This window comes from Microplitis mediator, chromosome 1 (genome assembly GCF_029852145.1).
Source record: "Microplitis mediator isolate UGA2020A chromosome 1, iyMicMedi2.1, whole genome shotgun sequence".
Lineage (NCBI taxonomy): Eukaryota > Metazoa > Arthropoda > Insecta > Hymenoptera > Braconidae > Microplitis > Microplitis mediator.
In genome coordinates this window covers 4525516-4544521 of record NC_079969.1, presented here as the reverse complement: position 1 = coordinate 4544521, position 19006 = coordinate 4525516, and the positions used below count along the sequence as shown (strand labels likewise).

Here is a 19006-nt window from a genome sequence, read left to right as displayed (position 1 = left end):
TGAGGATCATGGTTAATTGATAATGTTGGTAAAGTTTTGTCCTAGAGTATAACTGTTGTGACAAAAGTCTTATGGTAGACCTGTTTATATGATTATTGTTTATGTTTATGATATAAATGCGGTTCAGTAGCAATTTTTGTAGTAAACCTATTGTTGTACCATTCTTTAAATCGATCATTCATAATTTAATTTAACTTCTTAGTAAGCCCAAGATGTTTTGTTTTTAATAATTAATTCAGCAAAACTTAAAATTTATCAAGATTTTCATAAAATGCCGCGTGTATTATATCGTTACCAAGACGTATCAAATGAAACAGTCATAGTTTGATTGTTTTGAATTATCACTTGATATTTCTATCGTTAGAAAAAAATTTCAAATTCAATTGGTCGTTAATTTATTTTGTAAATAAAAATAATGAATAACAAAAAATTAACCATAGATTTGAACGCAACACTTGAGGAAGAAATTTATGTGCCTGAAGATTTTCAGTGGAATGAAACATCTTGGGTTGATCACTCGATAATTTCTGAATCAAAAATCATTGATTCTGATGCACTGAACCGTAGTATAGAAAGTTTTGAACATTTAGCAAACAAACTTGACAGCAATGATGATGAAATGTTAGACATTCATAAAAATGAAATAAATAAAGTAGACATAATCGAAAATGATGAATTATTGACACAAGATTTTAAATCTACGATGTCTACTGATTTAAATCAAGAACCCGCTGAAACAGAAAAAAATTCAAATGATTTGAATCAGCAAAATTTTTATGGCCTTCCAATACAAGTTGAATCTTTAATTAAAAAAACTAAAAATATAACTCAATTGTATGGTAAGTAAATTTTCGATGTCAGCCTAATCACAAAAATTGAAAATTAAAATAAAACATGAACTATATAATAGCAAATTGACAAGAAAAATACTGACGTGTCTAAAACAATGACAGGTTGTAGAATCCTCTTAAAATGATAATTTATTTAAAAAAATTCTTGAACTCGCTGAGTAATAACAGAAAAAAATATTTGTCTTAACTATTAACTCTCCAGCTTTGTTATTTTTTTTATTTAATATTCTTACTATGGAACTACAATGAAGATTTTTCTCATGTAGGTTCATATCATACTCTAGTAGAATCATTATTTATTTTAAATTTAAGGTAAATGACCTCTGTGCAATGATTTCTCGCCAATGCATCTGCTCTTAGAGAAAATTTCTACTTTTTACTCATGAATCAATGAGCGTACAACAATCCGAGACATTTCTACACTTTCAAAGTATTTTCTTTAAGGTCTGTTTATTGCTTTTTTTACTGAAAAATATTTTTCATTATATGATGCTAATTTCGGTAATCAGAGGAGCATTGAATTCATAACTGCATTGATAGTAATTATGGAAATCTCCCATGTAAAAATTTTCATCATAAGTTGCTGGTCAAAGCACTGATCACAAGAATCTTTTGATAGATACTACATACTTGCCCAAGATGACGTACACAAGACAATCTTGTAGTAGTCTACTATTTTTATGAAAGTATCTTGAGGAAGACCCGTAGGTGTCTACGTCTTTATATACCTATCAATCTGTCACAAGATATTAATGGGAGATTCTAAGACAAGATTGTTGCAGGACTTGCACATGATATTGTACAAAAGAACATTGAAGATGTCTTGCTCAAGATGTGTTAGTAAAGTTACTTACGCGTATCTTGAGCGAGTCTTGCAACAGAAATTACTTGCAGACACAAACGCACATCTTGTGCCAGATCTGCTCCAGAAGTGTCATATCACACTATCTATATATCTGACTTCTATCTCTGTCACTTTACCCCAGGATCCTGTATCGTATGCCAATGGAGGGGGAAAGTGACAGAGACAGAAGTGGGACAGACAGTGCAATGACACTTCTGGAGCAGATCTGGCGCAAGATATGCTTTAGTGTCTGCAAGTAATTTCTGGTGCAAGATTAGCTCAAGTCACTGTACCAATACACCTTGAGCAAGATATCTTCAATATTCTTGTCCAATTTTTCAAGTATAACATAACACAAAGTTTTTTTTCAAGTCTTGGACAAGACTTGGAAATTAAAACTTTGTACCAGTGTCTGCAGCAAGATCCATAGTTATATAAAAACGTAGACAACTAGTGTACTGGTGGCCAAACTTGGGCAAGATTGCTATAAGATTGTTATATGGGCTAGTACTGCTGGGTTTTTTTTACTTCAAAGTGATGCACATAAATCTATAAAAATTAAAACCTCTCTGGTTTTAATGAAGTAAACTTCTGGATCATCTTTAATACCTTTCGAACCATGAAAATTTCATTTTTGTTTGCTTTATGTATTTTTTCATTTATCACACAATAATTTAAAAAAAAATAAAATTACATATTTATTTTAAAGATTGGCAAGATGAATGTCTGAAAGCTGTTGATAATCGTGAAAATTTAATTTATGCGCTTCCAACAAGTGGAGGGAAAACTTTAGTTGCTGAAATACTCATGTTGAAAGAAATTTTGTGTCATAAAAAAAATGTTATATTTGTGCTGCCTTATATTGCTATTGTACAGGAAAAAGTGTGTAAGAGATTTAGAAAAATTTATTATACGATTAGTCATTCACTAAAATAATCTGGGAATATAATTAACAGATTCAATCAATGGCACCGTTCGCTATAGAATTAGGATTTTTATTAGAAGAATATGCGGGTGGTAAAGGTCAATATCCGCCAATTAAAAGACGGCGGAAAAATACAATTTATATCTGTACGATTGAGAAAGCGTCTGGATTATTGAACAGTTTAATAGAAACGAATAGATTAGAAGAAATTGGGCTTGTTGTCGTTGATGAGTTGCATTCTCTGGGTGAAAACAGTGGCAGAGGTGCAACTTTAGAAGGATTTCTAACTAAACTCATTTTTATAAATGGTAAACTTATTCTCATATCCTATCAGAATAGTAGATTGAAAAAAAAAATCTTAATTATTTATACTATTAAATTTACTTTACACTCATCAGAAAATATTCAAATTGTCGGAATGAGTGCAACTATTGGAAATCTCAATGAAATAGCAGAATTTTTGAAAGCAAATCTTTATACAAAAAATTTCCGGCCTGTGCAACTTAGAGAATACGTTATGTGCAATGATCATTTATGTCAAATCGATTTGAATCATGAAAACATAATTACACATGGAAAGAAAATTAATTATTCCGTGAGTACATTGTAATTTTACCTATATTATTATATAAAAAATATTGTGTATCACGGTTCCACGACTTGTAATTCGCGGATAAAATATCCGAATACAAATTATCCGATAGACAAAATATCTCCGAACTAAATATTCAAGAGAGAAAAATTCGTGACAAAATATCCTGTTGATAAATCTTATTCAGAAAAATATATTTTAAGTGAAAAAATAATTAATGGTTTTCGATAAACGGGTACCGTACCATTCCAAGCATATGTGTTGACCTATTTACAAAATAATACCCACCCAAAATCTGTGAAAAAAAGGCACAGTACGATTTCAAGCATATGTGTTGATCTATTTTTAATATCACACTCAAATTTTATGTGCAAATATATTTAACATTTCTGATAAAAGGGTACCGTACTATTTATATTATAAGATATTTTGTCGGAGATATTTTATCTATCGAGTATATTAGGGTGGTCCTTATTTTGGACATTTTCGAATTTTTATGCTCCCAGAGGCTTATGTGGTTCGAAATGAATAAAAAAAAATATCCTCAAAGTTTCAGGTCTCTATCTCAATTTTAACCCGTGCCGCACAGCGATGTAAGTTTCCCATTTAAATAACACGGGGTTTTTGGCATTGAACGATTAAGTTTTTATTCCGGCTAAAGTAATTGTTCGAAAAATTTCAAACTCTGTAGACTGTATCCTCATATTAGCAGCTACTCCTCAGAATTTTTACAGATTTTCAGTTACTATCATTTTGGGAGTACAGCATGATGTAAAAAAAGAAAAAAATTATTTTTTTTATTTTTAGCTAAAATTTTTTTTCAAATAACATATCAAATCAGTCTGCATCCTTATCAGAAGTTCTTCCTTTTTTCCATTCTCGCACCTAAGTGGGTGAACGGTATATCTTTGCTGCACTAATACAGTAATCAGGAACTTTGCATAAGTGTGCAGTAAAGTGTTCCTTAAAAGTATTTTTTAAATTTATTACGATTACCTTACAAACGGTTTTAATTACGGCAGAAAACAATTCTCTTAAAGTTTAAGCTCTTAATTCCAATGGAACCACGTGTCGCAAATTTTGTTTTTGTGATTTTTTAAGTTCATTATATTTATTTATAAAAGCGATCTATCTTATTAGTAGTTTATTATAGTTAGAAAATTGTAAAAAAATAATTATTTCGATATTATAATGCACAAAACTATCAACCTTTTGTTTATTATTTATTGCTTAAAACAAATAATAAACTAAAAGGTGACCAACTTATTTAAGCAAATATTGAAAGAAATTTAATCTATTGATAATATTTATCAACTGTTAAACTGAGACATAATATGATTAGTGGCATTGATATACCGATCTCAGATATCAATTGAATGCATTATGTATTTTTGAAAAAGTCACATTGTCAAATAACATAAACAAAAATATTTCTTGAAAAAATCACAAAAAAAATTTTGCGGTAACTCTTCCCGTTAGAATTAAGAGCTTAAACTTTAAGGGAATTTTTTCTGTTGTAATTGAAAAAAAATGCTCCTGATTACTGTATTAGTACAACAAAGATAGGCCGTTCACCCACTTGGGTGCGAGAATAAAAAAAAGGAAGAACTTCTGATAAGGATGCAGACTGATTTGATATGTTATTTAAAACAAATTTTAGGTAGAAATAAAAAATTTTTGTCTTTTCTTTACATCATGCTGTACCCCCAAAATTATAGTAGCTGAAAATCTGTAAAAATTCTGAGGAGTAGCTGCTAATATGAGGATACAGTCTACAGAGTTTGAAATTTTTCGAACAATTACTTTAGCCGGAATAAAAACTTAATCGTTCAATGCCAAAAACCCCGTGTTATTTAAATGGGAAACTTACATCGCTGTGCGGCACGGGTTAAAATTGAGATAGAGACCTGAAACTTTGAGGATATTTTTTTTTATTCATTTCGAACCACATAAGCCTCTGGGAGCATAAAAATTCGAAAATGTCCAAAATAAGGACCACCCTAGAGTATATAGTCCGGGGATATTTTGTCTATCGGATAATAAGTGACGGTACCGTGTATCACACTGTTGATTTTAACACAAAATTTTTAATTATGTAGTACACAATATAATAAGATTATGAAACCGATCCGTTGAGAATTTTGAGATATTAGACAAAAATGAAAGTAAAATTTCACTTCCATACAACAAAATGTTAGATTGTAAAATATTTCCACCTCTATACAATTAAATGGTTTTTAATTTTCAATTTATAATTATATTTATAATATATCTAGTATCCAGTGGCTGCATCTAAATTAGATCCTGACAAAATTGGTTGCTTAGTTATGGATGTCATCCCCGAACACAATTGTTTGATATTTTGTTCAAGTCGAAAAAATTGCGAAAATGTTTCACTATTATTGACGCAAGTCCTTCATAGGTATGAATGTTTCCTCTTAATTATTAAAACCTATTGCAATAATTATTTTAACTGTGTTAGATCTTTAATAGAATATAAAAAGAATGACAAGAAGAAACTTTTAGAAAATTTGAAAGATGACAGTAGAAGTCTTTGCCCAATTTTGTTGCAAACTGTTAAATATGGAGTAGCTTACCATCATTCTGGGTTAACTAACGATGAGAGACGATTATTAGAAGAAGCATTTAAGGATAATATTATTTCCGTAATATGTTGCACATCAACACTGGCTGCAGGAGTAAATTTACCAGCTAGAAGGGTAATATACTTAATTAATAAATCTTGAATGGTTTTAATTATTACCTATCGGTTTTTAGGTGATTCTGCGAAGTCCATACATAGGAAATGAATTCATAAATCTGAGTAAATATAAGCAAATGATTGGTCGCGCTGGACGGACTGGAATGTCTGAAATAGGCGAAAGTATTTTGCTGTGTAAGCAATCGGAAATTCCGAAGGTATTTTAATTATTATTATTATTATTATTTGTTTGTTTAAATGCTCAGGGGCTTATCCCTGGTAGTCTGACTCTATCGAGGGCCGCTTCTGAGCACTATCCATTACTGCTGCAATGCTTCATCAACAATTATTATTATTATCATTATTATTGTAATTATAATTAGGTCCGAGAACTTTTGAGATCTAGAATAGAAGACTGTGTAAGTTCTCTAGGTACCGAAGAAAATCGTGGAATAAATAATTTAATTTTAAGTTCTGTTATGCTGTCAATCGCAACAACTCGAAACCAATTACATAATCTTGTATATTCATCATTACTTAAAGTACAAGCTTCTCAACTTAACGTAGACATAAAAAAGTTCACTGATAAGGCCATAAAAAACCTCATTAAAATTCAAGCCCTACAAGTTGATAACAAGCTTTGTATGAAAGCAAATATGACTGTTACCATCCAATCACAGTCATCTGAACTGATGGCTGTAGATGAAAATATTTCAGACGTAAATGAATGTCAACGGTCTATTGTACTGACAGGATCGAGCTGTCTGAAATTATCTAACATAGGGAGAGCTGCTATGAAAGGTACAATACAAGCGAATTTTTCACTTTGAAATATAAACTAATTGGGGTCATTTTATTTGTTAAGGATGTATTGATTTAAAAACTGCGTATATTCTTTATGAAGATTTGAAAATTGCTCAGAAACACTTGATACTTTGCAATGATCTTCATATTTTGTACTTAGTCACGCCCTATCAATTGGCAGATCAATTGACGCCCATCGGCCTAATTTACTATGAGACGGTAAGCCGTTTATTTGTCTTATTGTTAATTTTCAGTTTATTTTAAACAAATATTTATTCAAGATTATTAATTTGCCGCCATTATCGATGAATATTGCGAGATTATTAGGAATTAATGAAATTGTAATTATGAAATTAAGAGACGGAATGGTACCAAAGGTAAAATACCTCTTTACTATGATAATTACTATTGTAGTATTAAAGTGTTGTTTGATATTCTTCTTTTATGTCTGGTTTCAAAGAATGTTCCCGAAAGAGTTATCCGAAAATTTTATTTGTCTCTAATTCTAAATGAACTGAGACAGAACCGATCATTGTACGCAGTCGCTGATAAATATCAAGTAAATCGTGGAAAGATACAAAATTTATTGTCTACTACAGCATCATTCGCTAACTCAATTATTAGATTTTGCGAGGTATTCTTTATGAAGACAACTTGGAAAATAAGACTTAAAATTTATATTTCTCTATTTCTTTTAACTATACCATATTTATTTTCACAGTTCTTTGTTTAAATATTTTTCAAATTCGATTTTTCATAGGAACTTCCAGAGTTTTGGGCATTTACGGAGTTATTTAAAACATTCTATAAAAAACTCGTTTATAATTGTTCAGTTGAGCTGGAGTCATTCATGGAATTACCTGCAGTGAAAGCCGTATGTTCAAATTTATTAATTGTTATTTTATTTAAATGTAATGATAATCAATGTATTGGTGAGGGAGAGCCGCATAAAACAATATAATTTATTTTTTTTTTTCTTATATATTATTATTTTTTAACGAAATAGGCTCGGGCGAAACAAATATATAACGCTGGATACAAAACATTGCAATCAATTGCATCAGCCGATCCAAAAGAATTTCAAAAAAATATAAACCATTTATCACGAAAAGACGCTGAACGAATAACAGTTGCAGCCAAGGTAAGTTAATGCATTCAAATGTTTAAGAATTGTTCATTCAGTAAAACAATAATTTCAGCTTCTATTAATTTCCAAAATGGAAGACCTAAAAGAAGAAGCTGCCGAAATGCTAGATGGTTTGGACACTGAAATTTTCCTTAATAATTAATTTGTTGAATTTTTATGAATTTTCTAATTTATTTAATACAAAAGTATTTACTTATAATTATTTATTGGTTAAATTTATTTTGGAATTAGATAAGTTTAATTTATCGTTTATTTATGATTAGAATAATGAATATATAATAGATTCATAATATATAAAAACACTGTGCTCATCAGATCGATATGTTTGAAGAACGACATGCTCGTTTAAGCGAGCACAAAAAGCAATATATCACATTTTGATGAATGAATACTTAATTCAAAGTTTCAATCATATCAAAATTTGTGATACACAATTTATAGTTTTTTATCAATAAGCTTTAAATATATAAAATTTACTGTTAGTTTGAATATCATCATAAAAATAGTTTTAAATATTAATATAAATAATCCTGATCAAAAATTCCGATTAAATCTATTTGAATTGGATATCTATCAGATTCAATCGGAAATTTTCAATTCGAATTCACTTGGAATTTTTAATCAGGGAAAAGTGGTCATCACCCAAACGATATTTCATTGCTTTCTTATTCATAAGATGTAACTTTTTACACATGAAAAAAAAAAAGTACAGTTTATTCATACATTTAAAACGGAGTATATTTATCTTTTTTTATACAAACAAGGTTTCAAAGATAACTGCGGTAAATTTTTACATTTGATATCAACATTTTTAACTTTCTTAAAATCCATAAAATAAAAATATTTATGAGAAAGATCTTTCCATGTATATTTAAATCCATAGAATGCTAGTGCATTTATAAACTCATTTACGTCATCAAATCTACTGGAAATTTCAGCTATTTTGAGAACACCACTGAAAATATAAATAAAATTTTAGTGAATCAGTTAACGAATTTTATTTCAATAGTTGATAATTAATGTACGTACTCGATTTTTAATACTCGATTAGCTTCTAAAATATAATCGTGTAGATTGGTACCCATGAGGGAAAGACAAAAAACTACAACATTGATACCATTGGTAAGAAGTGGAGTATGAGCCATATCACAAGCTGTTATTTTATCGTTAATCGCAACCAGATCTAAAGAGTGTACTTTTTGTTTGACAGAATCAGCTAGTCTTCCTTCTCCACAACCAAAGTCTGCAATGACATAATCTTTCGGCCTGAAAATATAAAATGATATTAATTATATATAATAGTATCTTACACATCTAGGGTGTACTACTGTCGTCCCTAGGTGTGTAATATACTATTTTATGATACCAGAATCGAAACTTGAAGTTTTAGTGTCTCTACAGCCAGTCGAAAGAAGCTAATTTCAATCCAATGCCGCGAATTAATATTAGCAAACGCGTAAATTGCGAATGCCTTCATTCAGCGGGCAGAAACAAACTTGTTTCGTCCCTTGGGAACAAACAAATAAAGTTTCTGCCCGCTGACTGAAGACTTTCGCAATTTAAACTCTGATACTTGTCATTTGTTCAACAGTAGTTTCAGACCATTAATTTTCGTTACATAAATGACAGTTCTGTGATTAAGTTTTATAAAAATTAGTGTGAATAATAAATAGTATTTATAGTTTCTGCTTAATTATAAATTGCAAATGACAATTTAATAGTTAATGACACCATTGGTCTTAAATTAACTTGTTTCTGACTGATTGCTGACACTGAAACTTTAAGTTCCAATGCAGGTAATCATGAAAATTTAGTGGGTAACTCAGGATGAAACACGATTTTAGACTGCGGGTGATGTCAGCCAACTTCACCCAGGTCTGAAATAGTTTTGTTTCATCCCTTGTCACAATATCCTATTACATTTATGATAATGTCTTAATTTCGCTCACATTTTTTTAATAGCTGCGATTATAGTGTTGAGTGGATTCAATGACCACTGTTCTAATTGATACTGATAGCCTTCATGATACGCTTTGAAAGCATTTGGATCTTCTTTGAACATCTTACGTGATTCTGAGCTTTCATTATTATACAGAGTATCATTCAAATATCTAAACCTCGAGGCCCTTAACTGTGAAACTATTCGCTCTCGCAACTGCTCAGATGAACTTGGAATATTTAAATTATCTTTCTTTTTCAACTTGAGTAATTGCTGTATTTTTTCTGTGTTTATTTTACTATGAGTTTCATATTTGTTACTATTATCATTTTTTTTTATTTGATGTAATGTAGTTTTAGTACTTGCGACTTTGTTATTTTTTAAGTGTTCTAAATTAATTTTATTTCTTTTTTTTTTATCACTGGCACTATTTTTTGAACTTTTCTTTGAACTGCTATTATTTAAATCGGATTTCACGACAGATTTTTTCTTCTGATTTTTAGAAATCGGTTTTTTATTTTTAACGGGATTTTTTTTATTAATTTTCATTGTTAATATCCTGAACTTTTATGTATAAATTGTATGATCTGTAGAATAATTAATTATAATTCTAAAGTTTAAGAAAAAATTGTTTACTCCACGTGCTTTTAATCAGCCGATCACAGTAACAGCTGTAAGCAACAACAATAATAAGTACAGTAATTTTTAAAATTGCGCTAGTGGTGTCACAATTTCTCTATAAATCACTAACAAAAAAAAAATATTACTATGAGCCTGTGTTCAGGTTGAATTTTCAAGTTGACGACAATTTGAAATTTGTCATAATGAGACACTCCACTTTTGGCAGTCAATTTGGAGGACAGAATCGGAAAATCAGTCGGAGGAAAAGCTTGAAACGGGTGACAATCTCAGATACTCTGAATTGCTCAGCAAAATTTTCCTTCAATTTGACAACAGGCTGCTGCCAACTATGAAATATTGTCACGCATTCAGACTCTACAATTTGAGCCACAACTTGGCGCGAATCTACTGCTGCTTTTTGAAGGCAAGTTGACAGAAAATTTCAGAAAAGTAACCAACATGTTCAAGTTGCTGGCAATTTGACCAAAGTTCTGTAGAAGTTGGCATCAATTAATTGATGTCAAATTTCAGCAGTAGCTTTCAGTAAATTTGCAGTCACTAGTTTTCCCAACTATACAGTACACGATACTGTACATTTAATTTTTTCTTGACCTCCTTACATCTCCATAGCAGTACATACCCAACAGTCCTCATAGATTTTTTTCTTCTAACTTACTGTCAAAAATTAAAGTTAAGTTCTAGTACTCAACAGTTTAAATTATTTATTTATTTATCAACTTTCAATTGAATTAATAAATTTAATTCAATTGAAATCTATCAATTAAATTTTCTTTTGACATTATGACTCATCAATCGTGATTTTTTCTTTACTATGTGAGTGCTGTAACTTTAACCTAAAAGACTTAATCTTATTTATATAGTGCCATTAAGGAATAGTTACATTCTTCACAAATACAGTTGAGTAAGAGATTTTATATTTTATTTAGATGATGTTTTATTCTCATTTAAAGTCATTTTTATTACTCAAGTAATTTCAAATCACTTACAATTGAAAAACGATGGATTCATTTACCTATGACGTGGAATGTTTTAATTTGTTTAAGCCGTGATACTGTTGACTGTCGCTGTCATAAAGATTTATTACAAAGTAGTAATTAGTCATGGTATGAAAAAACTGCCAGTTGAGGGATAAATCGCGCAAGTAAAACTCTTACTTTGACAACTATATTTGAAAATTCAAAATTTTAAATCCTGTTTGACATGTCAGCACTCCCGTCATGAGCATTTCGCTCACAGGACACTACAGTCCAGACGAAACTCCAAAATAGGAGACATTCTCGAAAGTTGGTGTAAATTTAGTTGAAGGTCTATGGTGTGTCCCACAAATTTCCAAAAATAGAAGTCATTACCCCATGGGTTGATGAGAAAAAAAATAAAAACAGATTTTTCGCAAATATTTCATAAACAACAAAAAATTTTGAAAAAATTTTCAAACAAATCTTGTAAGGAAAAAAAATTCACATAAAAAAGTATAAGAAAATTTTTTTGTATCTATAAAAAATAACAAGTAATAGATTTTTGAAATTTCGAACTCCAAATTTACTGAATTTTTATGATGAGTCACTGAAGTAGAAAACATTTGGACATTTAGCTGCGGTATGGCGATACTTTATTGAAAAAATAAATGGATGTTATTTACGTACATCTTCAACATTGGAAAGAACAAAGTATTTAAAAAGAATGACAATTTAAAATGACTTATTAATAATAGCACAGCAACAACATCTTTTTTTTTTCATTATCGATTTCCTAGAAAAAAGATTTATCAGTAAGAGACTCGACAGTATCTATCGCTGAGTACACATTCAAATATTTAAATTATGAGGGTGTGTATGTACATATGTGACGCGAGATAACGCGTTATTGTACCCGAATCACATGTCTATTTAACCTCTTATAACTTCATCTGTTAATTTGATGTTGACAAGCATTTTTTTTTTTTTATTTATTTATTATTCAGTTTTTAGCAAATTTTTAAACTTACGCTGATTTTCTCTTTTTATTAAAAAAAATTTCGTTTCTTGTTCAATTTTTGTTTTATTGTGACAAGCAAAAATGAAATTTTTACAATCGATCAAAACATATATTTGATTTTTGACAGTTGGATATGGGTACCAATAAAATCTTTGGATTAAAAACTTTATGCAAACGCAACTTTTTTTAAATAATTTCTACTTAATCAACCACTAATAAAAAAGAATATCGATTATTTTTATTGTGCTGCCATGCTATGACTTGCTTGCCTTTCGCGAACGTACATTCAGAAAATGTGATATGAACATACGGAAAAATAAGTTTTTGATTTGATCATTATGATTATAATTATGAGTGTGAATGTAGCAGACATCAGACAAATTTAAAACTATAAATAAATGGAGTAAATAATTTAAAAAATAATATTTGTAAAAAATGCACTTACTAATTTTTAAGTTTTTTAAATGCGCATTTTTTAAAAATTTTATTTTATTAATTATTTACTCTATTTATTTGAAATTCAAAATTTGTCTGATGCCTGCTACATTCACACTCATTTATAATTAATCAATTTGAAATACGGTCAAGCTTATTCCTTAGATCCCTCAGCAAATAGGCTTTCATTGATAATACTTTTCAAAGCTGAAGAACATTGCATTGATTTTCAATGGTTTAAAATTTTTATTCTGCCTACATATTATTATGCTGTATCACAAAACTTTATACGCGCGAGAAACTTATTGATAAACTTTAATAACAATTATTTTGTACATTATAATAATTGTGATGCGGCATAATTATTTTTTACAAGAGCATAATAAATTTTTAGATGCTTCACTTCCCATTTCAAGTTTCGTCGACAGCATAATAAAAATTGTTAGTTTTTGAGTCAACATTTTTTTCCGCGTATAAAAAAAGATGCGGGTTCCTCTACGGTGGGAATAAAATCTAGGGAATCCAATAATTATTTTACCGTAAAAATCTTGTTGATAATTGAAAGAAGAATAGTTTACAAGTATGATATGGCTAATAGTTGAAATATAACTATTTTGTTCTTAAAAATTTTAAAAATCCTAAAAATTAGACATTTGATACGAAATCGGCTTGAAAACTTTTCAAAAAAACATGGCTGTTTATTTCCGGATTGATATCCCTGATTAAACAACAGAATTCAACCGAATTAAAAATTGTAATTCTGTTATATTCTGTCGAATTCTGCAAAACAGAATTCAACTGAATTGAAAATTTGAATTTGAATTAAACAGAATAAAACCGATTTAAAGATTTCAAATTCATTTTAATTCGGATTCAGAACCAGAAATTGGAGAATTAATTTCGAATTAGTCAGAATTAAACCGAATAGAATTATTTAATTTCGTTTTAATTTGGACAAATTCTGGTTTTCCTGCCGAATTAGACAGAATTCATTTTTAAGTTAGGTACCGAATTAACAGAATTTATCTGAATTAAATAGAATTTAAAATTTAATTCTGTTTAATTCGCTCGAATTCAGTTGTTTAAATAGGGATACTGATTTTAAAATTCAATTTATTTTATTAGTATTCATTACTGTTAACTATTTTGTTCTGCAATTATTCTATTTTTTTTAACTTTCTCCTAAGAAAGTTCAAAATTTTAAAAAAATTAACAAGTTATTGGTTTTGGTCTGATTTTCAAAAACTGAGTTTTTGTCAGATGTCGAGCTTCCATTGAATGATAAGTAATATATATCCATCCTGCATTTAGTATAAAATTGAGCTCCCGCATGATTGAATTAAAAAGAGGGGAAATATGTTTGAACTTTGACACCAATGACTTCGTGCTCTTGTTTTCTTCTGTTGTAATGGTGATACTGATAAAATCTTTCTGTTATATCTCTTGTTGAAATTGTAGATCAATTTCGCGCTAACATTAAATAAATGAATTGTATTGTATCTTCTACATCTAATTCCAATAATAATCATGCTGTACATGACGCACTCGAAGGTCATATTATCATTGATATGGATATTGAAGTTAATAATAGTCTTTTTATTTAACTATTTTAGCCGACATTTATGTAGATATACGCGGCAAAGTGCGCGCGCATGTGTGTGTGTGTTTTGTTTTTAATACAATGAAATAGAAAGTTAATTGGATTAAAATCCAAAGTAATCGAAGTATGTATTTGAAATATTTGAATTTATTTTACAGATAGTCCAATTGGGAGAGAAAGTAATGGAAATGAAACAAACTACTCAACGAAGACAGAAAGATTCAAATCAATCCAACGGTATTCAGCGGACATCGAAAAAGAACCATCCCACAGCAGATGCCCGGTCAAAAACTGCTGAAACAAATGATAAGAAAATGACAATAGATGCTGACAGTTTGACGATATGGCATCATCCTATCACAACTTTTAGCTACTTTATACAAGAATTAATTCTTAACTGTATTAATTTAACTAAAGAAATATTGAGGTACAAAAAGACTGTATGGGGTGTTGTATTCTTAGTTGCATTCTTTATCACTCTCAGGTCTTCTTCAGGTCCTCACCAACAAGTGAGTTTTTACTAACAATTATTAATACAGTTTTGTAACATATGCTCAAAGAATATTCGGCTATGCATCAACAGATAACACAGTAAAAAAATTTGTAAAAATTAACACAAAACTGTGTTTTGGAATGACATTTCACACACATTTTTATGTTGTTTTAACATTATTAATTTGTGTAAAAAAAATAACACAGAAAAAATGTTAATATTTCTCTGCTACCGGTTCTAAAACATTTACACTTTCTACGGTAAACTCACCACATTCTTAGTGTTTCTTTTATGAATTAACACGCGACCTACACAGTAAAAAAGGATTCGTCAAATTTAACTCATACCGTGTGTAAAACGAACGTTTTACACTCATTTATATGTTACTTTAACATGTTGTCGACATTATTTTTAACATATTTTGTGTGTTGATTTGATAGTAACATGTAAAAAGTGTTACTTTCGAATAAAATGACATTTTTGCGTGTTAAAAAATCAATCGATTGTAGCAGTTCCAACAAGATAAATACTGTGTGTTAAATCAACACACAAAAGTGTTAAAAATTCAACACTCTAAATTTTAACACACGTTTTTTTACACTTCGACGATTCGTTTTTTTACTGTGTATGTTAAACTTACATTTCAAAAGTGTTAACACTTGTTTGGACAGAAACACAGTAAAATGTGGCGACCGTCTCTTTTTTCTCATGCAATAATTTCTTGCGACAAAATTTCTCAGCAATAATTTCTCAAGGCATAATTTCTCTTTGAAATTACACACAAATATGGTGAAAAAAGAAATTTTTGTGTTGGATCAATTTTTGTTTGAGTAATTATTGCTGAGAAATTTTTGCATAAGAAATTATTCCGGATTTATAAAGGCAGGGAGCCAGTAAATATTACTTTTGTTTAAATTATAATTTTTTTGTGTTAAAAATGAACTGATCAAACAACACAAAAGCAGTATATTAAATTAACACAAAATTGTTGAATTTTTAACACAAACTTCTTTCTTTACACAATTACGAAAAATGTCTTACTGTGAAATTTTAGATAATGTATACATGTACTCGGAGATCGGAACGTTTTTCGTGCAACAAATTAACACTCATTTTTTTACACTTTGACAAATTCTTTTTTACTGTATAGTGGCGTCACAAACATATAAAATATTTTTACAGAGAACACGATTAAAAAATGTCTGAGATATAAATTAGTTGCTCAGTCTCTTTAAAAAAAATGTCCGTTTGTTAAAGTCACTTATTGACACCGTAGCCTTTAAAAAAAATTCGTTCAATTTTATTGTATTAACCGAAGCTATCCTCTGTGGGTACATCCAGGGTATTTCCTGAGCACTGTTTACAATGAGTATAGTATACATCTAGTATAAATGGGGATAAGACAATACCTGTAAGGTATTTCAATCCTCACACGTCTTGTTTTACATTTCATTCATTCTAGACATCCAATAAATTTTTACGAAAAACGTTAAAAATAATATAATTTTTAGGTATTAAAAGTTTGGGAAAACATTCTATTATGGTGGCTCTATTGGGTTGGACTTGGCGTACTGTCAAGTGTGGGTTTGGGAACAGGTTTACACACATTCGTGCTCTATCTGGGTCCTCATATAGCAGCTGTTACAATGGCTGCATATGAATGTGGAGGATTGAACTTTCCAGAGCCGCCTTACCCTGATTCTATTATGTGCCCTACAGTTGTAGACCAAGCTTGGGCCGCAAGTATTTTTAATATAATGAGAAAAGTGCGCGTAGAAGCGATGCTCTGGGGCGCCGGCACGGCTTTAGGCGAATTACCGCCATATTTCATGGCTAGAGCCGCAAGAAACAGCGGAAAATTCGATAAAAATGATGAGCACGACCAAGAAGATCTCAAAGAATTGAAGGCACTTGAAGCACTTGAAAGTGGAGAGAATGTTCCTCTAATAATGCGGCTCAAATTAGCCATGAAACATTTTGTTCAAAAAGCCGGATTTTTCGGAATTCTTGCTTGTGCTTCGGTATGTTTACAGTTTCCTTCATTATTATTATTATTATTTATTTGAATCTAAATATATCATAACATTTATAACCAATTGTAGATACCAAATCCGTTATTCGATCTTGCTGGTCTTACTTGTGGCCATTATCGTATTCCATTCTGGACATTTTTTGGAGCTACCCTTATTGGCAAAGCCATAATTAAAATGCATGTACAACAATTGGCAGTTATTATTGCCTTCAATGAAGAACTATTGGATAAAGCCATTGGGGTATTAGCTGTTGTACCATATTTTGGTAATAAATTTCAAGAACCATTGAAGAAATATTTGGTTGAACAAAAAAATAAACTTCACAACAGTTCTAGTGTGGTAAATATGAAATTTTATTTTATTTTTAATGCTTGCACCCACTAAGGTAAAAGCCCCTATACCCGCTCAGTACCATTAGTCGCTCACTTTAACTGTTTAAGGCGTTTTTTTATAATTTTTATAAAAAAAAATTACAACTAAAAATATTATTATTGATAAATAATTATTTGTGCATCTAAATATATTAAAATATGATGTATCAAATTATTTTATAAAAGATTATAAATTTAAATTAAATGACTGTTTTCAAAATCGCGCAAAGCCGGGCATTTTTTACTTTAACGTTCATTCGTTAGATTAAATTTAGGGTACGTCAAGTTTTTTAAGAATTGTTATAACTATATCTTATTAAATACATTTTTAAAATTCATGAAATTTTATATTATGAAAGAATAAAGTAGTATAATTTATAAATTATTTTTCCAAATCAATAAACTTATCATAGTTTAATTGATACTGTCTTTGAGCGACTTTAGGGCCATGTGTTGATCGAGTAATGGTACATGACAACTTTTAGTGAGCGACTATGGGTACACTCAAGGACCTTATTTAAAAAATTAATAATAATTAATTATCAAGATTATTCTTCAAACTTAAATTTTATTCTAATACTCGAAACTTCAAAAAATAACTATAAAAAAAAATATGGTTTTTCATTTTATTTATTAATTTATATTGAGTGATTTAATCTCACTCCAATGAAAAGCGAGCGGGTATAGGGGCTTTTACCTTAAGTCATATTATATTTATTTCGCAAACTTTTTCTAACGTAACTTTAAAGTTGATTGAATTTTTTAATACAGCTACGAAGCTAACTAGTGCTTTTTTCATAGAATAACTTTTTTATCAGTGGTTATAAAATTTCTTTTACTTAAATTATATTTGCACTTTCTTTGTAACTATTGATACTTAAATCCACTGAATTTATCCTCATTACAGCATTGCTAATTTTTTTTTAATTCATATTTTTGTAGGATAGTACTACAACTATATCATGGCTATTTGACAAATTCGTAATCTTAATGGTGTGCTACTTTCTTATAACGATAATTCACGCTTTGGCGCGCAATCATCATCGCAGGCGAACTAAATCGTGTGTTGATTGAAATAACTGAAATTTAAAATTGGTAACTTGCGTGTTAATATAAAAAATTAATACGATAGCAGCTAAAAATATTTATACAAGATGTTTTTGTACATTGGAGTTAAACTGAAATAAGTGTGAATCGATTAAGTGTCAATGTAAATATGTATAATCAATTAATATACTCTTTTAAAAAGAGAATATTAGATAATAATTTTTGCATAAAATAAATTTAAACATTTTACTGTTTCTCTTTTTAATGATATTTATAATTGTTTTATGATTATAAATTCAATATTGTGTATTATACTAAATTTGACATGAAGATTTCGAAACAAGATCCATTTTTGGAGACCAAATAATTGAATAAAAATAAACAGCCCACACTACGAATTTTGATTTTAAATTTATTATTTTACCTGTTAATTTAAACAAAATATCATCACTTTACTTTATATTATTAATTAACCGTGAGCATGACCAAATATATTTAAGGGGCCAACGCAATAATTTGAAAATCACGAAACTTGACTATTGTTCATTCATAGTATTGGTAAAAAAAAAAAACGATAGTATTCTGAATAACCAAAACAAATTTTATTT

General features: G+C 29.4%; 2 protein-coding genes across 6 annotated transcripts; one reads left to right on the top strand and one right to left on the bottom strand.

Annotated features, from left to right (window-relative positions):
* The first annotated feature begins 172 nt into the window (after window positions 1–172).
* On the top strand, window positions 173–18652 carry LOC130666509 (helicase POLQ-like). Of its 5 annotated transcripts, XM_057467613.1 has the most exons (18): window positions 715–839; window positions 1164–1295; window positions 2405–2577; window positions 2652–2928; window positions 3019–3215; window positions 5489–5634; window positions 5695–5932; window positions 5991–6131; window positions 6297–6714; window positions 6779–6936; window positions 6999–7094; window positions 7178–7351; window positions 7478–7591; window positions 7724–7858; window positions 14613–14963; window positions 16459–16968; window positions 17050–17319; window positions 18294–18652. In XM_057467613.1, the coding sequence occupies exons 3-18, from the start codon at window positions 2503–2505 to the stop codon at window positions 18423–18425; spliced, it is 3432 nt and encodes a 1143-aa protein (XP_057323596.1). In that variant the 5' UTR covers window positions 715–839; window positions 1164–1295; window positions 2405–2502; the 3' UTR covers window positions 18426–18652. The 5 variants fall into 5 exon arrangements, with proteins under 5 accessions (XP_057323569.1, XP_057323577.1, XP_057323585.1 ...); XM_057467594.1 differs by lacking the exon at window positions 1164–1295 and having other exon boundaries at window positions 174–839; XM_057467586.1 differs by lacking the exon at window positions 1164–1295 and having other exon boundaries at window positions 173–839; window positions 5489–5932.
* LOC130666561 (ribosomal RNA-processing protein 8) lies at window positions 8568–10517 on the bottom strand. The gene is made up of 3 exons (XM_057467680.1): window positions 9814–10517; window positions 8894–9130; window positions 8568–8819 (listed from the first exon to the last, which is right to left on the bottom strand). Exons 1-3 carry the CDS (start codon window positions 10350–10352, stop codon window positions 8606–8608), a joined length of 990 nt encoding a protein of 329 aa, XP_057323663.1. The 5' UTR covers window positions 10353–10517; the 3' UTR covers window positions 8568–8605.
* Window positions 18653–19006: the final 354 nt, after the last annotated feature.

Coding starts and splice junctions, on each gene's coding strand:
- LOC130666509 (XM_057467586.1), top strand. CDS start 416: ATGAATAACAAAAAATTAACCATAGATTTGAACGCAACACTTGAGGAA. Junction 6,132..6,296: donor AGCAATCGGAAATTCCGAAG/GTATTTTAATTA, acceptor AATTATAATTAG/GTCCGAGAACTTTTGAGATC. Junction 6,937..6,998: donor GCCTAATTTACTATGAGACG/GTAAGCCGTTTA, acceptor TATTTATTCAAG/ATTATTAATTTGCCGCCATT.
- LOC130666561 (XM_057467680.1), bottom strand. CDS start 10,352: ATGAAAATTAATAAAAAAAATCCCGTTAAAAATAAAAAACCGATTTCT. Junction 9,131..9,813: donor ATCGCAGCTATTAAAAAAAT/GTGAGCGAAATT, acceptor TTATATTTTCAG/GCCGAAAGATTATGTCATTG. Junction 8,820..8,893: donor AATCGAGTATTAAAAATCGA/GTACGTACATTA, acceptor TTATATTTTCAG/TGGTGTTCTCAAAATAGCTG.